Source organism: Hylobates moloch, unplaced genomic scaffold (genome assembly GCF_009828535.3).
Source record: "Hylobates moloch isolate HMO894 unplaced genomic scaffold, HMol_V3 SCAFFOLD_19, whole genome shotgun sequence".
Classification (NCBI taxonomy): Eukaryota; Metazoa; Chordata; class Mammalia; order Primates; family Hylobatidae; genus Hylobates; species Hylobates moloch.
This window is the reverse complement of record NW_026652294.1, coordinates 3335470-3341588: the sequence shown is the minus strand read 5'-3', so window position 1 is coordinate 3341588 and position 6119 is coordinate 3335470. Positions and strand designations below refer to the sequence as shown.

Here is a 6119-nt window from a genome sequence, read left to right as displayed (position 1 = left end):
GTGGAGGGGGGCGGGACTGCACCATTTGCGCAGGCGCCTCCAATAGTTGGCCAATGGAAAAGCTGTAGCTCTAGAAAGCCAGCCCGCGCTCCGTACTGACGTCACTATAAATGCTAGACTTTATTGAAGATGCAGTCCTTGCCCTGCCCTGCGCTATTCATGCTTGTCAATGCTGTGAACACGAGGGGATGCTGTGGAGGTGGCTGGGGGGATGTTATGGGGCGTGTTCTTCACTCGAGAAATTCTGGCTTTGCAGTGCCCAAAGGCCTTAGAATTCTAATTTCCCACAAGTAAGGACTATGTATATTTCGAGATTATTCTACAAAAATACACACCAGGAAATCTACTTATATAGGAGTTTCAAGCTTTATGCAAGAAAAGGGCCTTAAAACAATTTTTCTTTTTTTTTTGAGATGGAGTTTCGCTCTTGTTGCCCAGGCTAGAGTGCAATGGCACGATCTCGGCTCACCGGAGTTCCTGGGTTCAAGGGATTCCCCTGCCTCAGCCTCCCGAGTAGCTGGGATTACAGGCATGGGCCACCACGCCCGGCTAATTTTGCATTTTTAGTAGAGACAGGGTTTCTCCATGTTGGTTAGGCTGGTCTCTGGATTACAGCCGTGAGCCACCGCACCCGGCCAAAACAATCTTTTTTTTAATATATATAGAATTATCTAACAAAAGATAAAAGAAAGAACAAGACAGTAGTTCAATTAAGAAATGTCTAAAGATTATTCTGTAATCCCAGCACTTTGAGAGGCCAAGACGGGCGGATCACCTGAGGTCAGGAGTTCTAGACCAGCTTGGCCAACAAGATGAAACCCCATCTCTACTAAAAACACACAAAAAATTATCTGGGCATGGTGGTGGACGCCTGTAATCCCAGCTACTCGGGAGGCTGAGGCTGGAGAATTGCTTGAACCCAGGAGGCAGAGGTTGCAGTGAGCTGAGATTGCGCCATTGCACTCCAGCCTGGGTAACAAGAGTGAAACTCTGTCAAAAAAAAAAAAATTATTGGGCCCCCAAATGTCAGAGTGGGCTTCCCAGAATAGGAATAATTCTCATTCAAGGCCAGGCATGGTGGCTCACACCTGTAACCTCAGCACTTTGGGAGGCTCAGGCAGGTGGATCACTTGAAGTCAGGAGTTTGAGACCAGCCTGGCCAATATGGTGAAACCCCAACTCTACCAAAAAAAAAAAAAAATAGCTGGGCATGGTGGTAGGTGCCTGTAGTCCCAGCTACTCGGGAGGCTGAGGCAGGAGAATCACTTGAACCCAGGAGGTGGAAACTGCAGTGAGTAGAGATCGTGCCACTGCACTACAGCCTGGGTGACAGAGTGAAACTCTGTCAAAAAAAAAAAAAAAAAATTAACATTCAAGTGGACCAGAAAATTGCCTCGGCATTTTTAAGGAATTTCTTCCCAAATGGAAGATGTGAATTATGTTGGACAAATAAATTCTGCCCTGGAACAATTTAATACAATTTTGCTTTTGCAACATACAGGGATACCTTCATTCACTGAAGTGCAGCGTGCTGCTGCTGCCCTTGTAGAAGTGACAGTGCAATGGGGAAGACAGAGACACTTGTTAGATCATCACACAAACAGGTGTAAAATTGCAGCTGTGTCCATCCAAGAAAAGAGTTTGTACTTGGGGAATCTTGACCTAGTTTGGGAGGTCAGAGAAGTTTCCCCAGGCAGAAAGTGATTGCAGATTCAAAAGACGAACAAACCGGTAATGGTCAGGTGGAAAGAGCATGTGCAAAGGCCTAGTGGTGGGAGGGAGCAAGGCAAGTTCTAAAGAAGCCCTTTGGAAATGCAGAGTGCAGTGAGGTCTGAGATGATGCCAGAGAGGCAGGGCCAGGCTGCACAGGGCCTTGTGGGGTATGGTGAGGTGGTTTGTCTTTATTCTGAATTGAAGGGGCAGGCCAGGCACAGTGGCTCATGCCTATAATCCCAGCACTTTGGAAGGCCTAGGCCGGTGGATCGTTTGAGGTCAGAAGTTTGAGACCAGCATGGCCAACGTGGCAAGACCTCATCTCTACAAAAAACTTTTCAGGTTAGCCAGGTGTCGTGGTGCCCACCTGTGGTCCTAGCTACTCAGAAGGCTGATGGGGGAGGATCACTTGAGCCCAGGAGCTGGAGATTATAGTTAGCCATGATTGCACCACTGCACTCCAGCTTGGGTGATGGAGCGAGACCTTGTCTCAGACCAAACAACCGACAAACAAAAAAGCAGAGCCATTGTGGTGCAGGTGGACAAGACTGGAGACAGTTGCAGGGGTCAAGGTGAGAGGTGACGGTGGCTTACATCAGACTGGTGCAGTCAGAGCTGGAGAGATTCTGGGATTTATTGATTTACTGATAAACAGTAAAATTGACTTCCTGTCAGCCTGGGTATAGTGGATGATCAGGAGAGAGAGGGGTCCGGGGACCAGTTTCGGGTGGGCGGCTAGCTCTCTGGCTCATGTGCCTGGTTTGCACAGAAGAGCTCACTGTGGACAAGGTGACCTTAAGGAGTCTGTGGGCTTCAAGGGGACAGCTGGAGATAAATACCTGGCTCAGGGGAAGTGCCTGGCTTGAGATATAAATGTGGCAGAAAGATGGGAATTGGAATCTGAGAGTAAAAGATAAACGGGGAAGAGGGTGAAGATGAGAAGCGAGAGCCTGGGTGTGAGCCTGAAGGATGCCTATGTTAACAGCCTGCTGTGGGGGGTCAGCCTGCCAAGGAGCAGCTAGAGCTCAAGGAGCAAATTCAGGAGAGCAATACAGCCACTGAGCCCTGGAAGGTGGCGCTCCACAAGCTCTGATCGGGGCTCCCGACACAATGACAGATGGCCATTCAACCAAGGAACTCAAGGGGCCTGGAGCCCGCGAGATGCAAGTGTCCCCATCTGCAAGGGAGCTGACCGGGACATGGGCATGTCCACAGGTAGTCTGTTCAGTCCCCAACGGCAAGACCAGGGTTCAGGGAGAAGGGTTTTGTGACAACCAGCAGTGTGCATGCTAGGGGTGGAGGCGGGGATGCTAGGGACACCCAGGAGTGTCAGGGCAGTTCTGACTGGGGACACCATGCTTGCTTGGTGTTATCCAAGCTGGCCAGTCTTGGGGTGTCTGGGGAGCTGCAGCCCTGGCTTCTGCAGTCCTGCTTTTAGAGATGGACTGCATCTCTTGCAGGTAGAATGGCCCCATTCCCTGCAAGGCCTGTAAGGAGACAGAATGAGGTGCTCAAGCCAGCTGAGGGGGATGTGAGATGCTTTGGACCCACTGTAGGGCCTTCTTGGGGAATCTAAGGCTTCTTTCCACTGTGCCTTTTGCCATGGGCCAGGATAAAGAAGGGGAGGGCAGGCATCTTCCCAGGCAGCAGGGGCGGGGTCTCCCCAATCCAACCTCCTCTTGCCCTACCCTAGGATGGCACAGATTGCTGTGAGGGAGGCTGACCCCACAGCATGAAAACCCCAGGAGGAAGCAGGGGACCCCCACCCATGGGCAGGTTCACAGTAGCCTAGAGGCCAGGGCTGGATCCCAGGCGTCCAAGGCCACCATCTGTGGAGCAGCCCCTCTGCTGGAGAGCACCCTGGTGCAGAGGCTGAGGCCTCGCTGAGCTGTGCTCCTCTCAAAGACAGCTGTACTCTTCCTTCCCTCGCTGGGAAGGAAGGAGAAGGGACAGCTCCTTGTTGGGTGTGGGAGTGGAGCCAAGGTGGACTTGAGACTCTGGGCGGCTTCTGTGGTATCTGAAGTTGCTTGTTTCTCAGTATCAGCGCGAGGCTCGAAGGTGAAGGGACTGGGGAGGGGCTCCTGGAATCGCTCCTGCGACCTTCTTATTCTACAGGTCCAGATACCAAGACCCAGCCCAGGGCCTGGGAAGCCTGCAACCCCAGGACTGCACAGACACGAACCCCATCCCCCCTCCAGCTGGGGGAGGACGGGCCAGGTCAAGTTGGGTCAATGTCCACATTGAGAAGAGGGAGGCCAGCATGTCCCAGGGTGCGGAGAGACGCTCCACTGCGGAGGATTCTGGGTCCCGTGTTGATACGGAGTGGTTCCCCTCCTGGGGTGGAGTTAGTGTCACCTGGGGGGGTGGGGGGGGGTGAGGAAGCTTCTGTATGCCCCAGCCCACCCCCAAGGGACTCGCCACCCCCACTGCCGTGGAACACCAAGCACCGGGGGCCCGTCCCCAGCGCCACGGCAGCACGAGCTGCAGGAGGCAAGGGCTGTGGAGACGGGCGGAGGTGGCGGGTGTACTCTCCCAGCTCCTTTTTGGGTAGATCTGTCTTCTCTCAGCGCTGACTCCAAAGATCCCAAAAAGGGTGGCCGAGCCCAGGGGCAGCTCCTAGAGTCATCAGCAGCTCCCCTTGGGGGACTTCTTGACGCCGGGCAGGAGCCTCGCGGAAGCCGACGCGCGCTTCTGGTGTCGCCATTTGGCCCGGCGGTTCTTGAACCAGACCTGGGGATGGGGGGAATGCTCAGCCCTAGCCCCAGGTCCCGCGTCCCACCGGCTCCCGAGGGTCCCACAGGGATCGAGAGGGGAGCTTCGCGACAGGGGTGTGGGCGGACGGCGCTGTAAAGCCAACACCCGGCCGCGGCTGCGCGCCCCCTGCCCTTATTCGCTGCGGACAGACTCGGTGGGTCTGGACGCGAGATGGGAACCCCCTTCGTACCCGCCCCAGCCTCCAGCTGGCGGCGACCAGGACGCCCCTTCTTGGGTTCCGGGCTCTTCTGAATTTCCCAAATTCTGGATGTGAACGCGCGCCTCTTTCATCATCAGGGGAAAGTGTAAAACAAAAAAGTAGCCCTCCCGTCCCTTTCCCGCGGCACCTCCCTGCTCTCACCCGCTCCTCATACCCCTGGACGCCCAGCGCCGTCCAGGGACCTCCTCCCTCCGGCGCGCCAGGGCGGGGCTTGGGTCGAGGCGGTCTTTGCAAAGGGCGCCCGCCCGCCGGGACCCCAGTCCAGTGTAGCCGCGGCCCGCGCGCTCTGGGAAGAGGCTGGGCGGGGCACCCACCTCCACGCGCTCCTCGCGAAGGCGGATGCTGCCGGCCAGGCGCTCGCGCGTGCTCACGTCAGGATACTGGTTCTGCACGAAAAGCGCCTCAAGCGCCTGCAGCTGCTCCTCGCTGAAGATGGTGCGGTGGCGCCGCGTGCGCCGCTGCGAACCCGGGCCTACCGCGCCCGGGAGCGCCCCGGAACCTCCGGCTGGCGCACCCACAGACAAGGGCACCGCCGGTCCCAGCCTCAGCGGCCACGCCAGACGAGCGCCTGCGGAGCGAGGGCGCGGTGAGGCGCGGGGCTGGGGCCAAGTTTGGCACCCACCGCGCCGCGCCCCGGGCTCCCCAGCCGGGCCCCGCGCCCCGCTCCGCGCCCCGCTCCGCGCCCACTCACCCAGCCCGGCGGCCGCCTCTGGGGGCCCGCAGGGCGCCGCGCGGGGGCCGCAGCAGCAGCAGCAGGCGCAGGGCGCAGCCTCGGGAGCCCCGGGCTCCTCTGGCTCCGCGGGGCTCTGGCGACCGGCAGGCTGCGGTGGGCAGGCGGCCCGGGACGGGGGACTCCGCTCGGGCAGGCTGGAGAGGATGTGCTCGATGGAGAAGGGGCAGGGCCGCCCGGAAACCCGGCGGCTCGCCGCGCCCGCCGCCGCTGCCGCCATGCCCGGCCCGGCCGGGCGGCCGCCGCCGCGGGAATATATACGTCGAGGGGGGAGCGCGCAGTAATCCCCGGGCCGGGCGCCCGGTCCACGCGGGTTAATCCCGCAGCGCCGGCCGCGAAGGCGCTAATCCTCGACTGCGGCGGCCCTGCCTCGGCGCGCGGGGGCCAGGGGCGCTGCGGGGAGGGCGCCCTGTGCCCCCCAACCCGCCCCGCGTCCTCCTGTCCCACCGGGGCCCGCCGCTCAAGCGGGCACGGCGACCGGCGGGGAAGGGGCGGAGGGCCGCCTCCCCGCCGCCCGCGGGGCCTGGCAGCCACTCGGAGGGCGCCCCGACCCTGGCAGCCCCCCAGAGCGCGGCGGTGCCTCCTGGCCCAACCTCTGGTGGCTCCCCCTCGTTCGGCCAGGCCTGATTCCTCGTCCCCTCTGGGGCCGTACTGTGGCGGCTCAGCACGCCTGGAGAAGCCCAGCCTAGCCGCCCACCCAAA

General features: G+C 59.2%; 1 protein-coding gene across 1 annotated transcript; it reads right to left on the bottom strand.

Moving 5' to 3' along the window:
- Positions 1-2329: 2329 nt before the first annotated feature.
- GSC2 (goosecoid homeobox 2) lies at positions 2330-5646 on the bottom strand. The gene is made up of 3 exons (XM_032138588.3): positions 5379-5646; positions 5002-5255; positions 2330-4443 (listed from the first exon to the last, which is right to left on the bottom strand). The coding sequence occupies exons 1-3, from the start codon at positions 5635-5637 to the stop codon at positions 4339-4341; spliced, it is 618 nt and encodes a 205-aa protein (XP_031994479.1). The 5' UTR covers positions 5638-5646; the 3' UTR covers positions 2330-4338.
- Between the last annotated feature and the right edge of the window lie 473 nt (positions 5647-6119).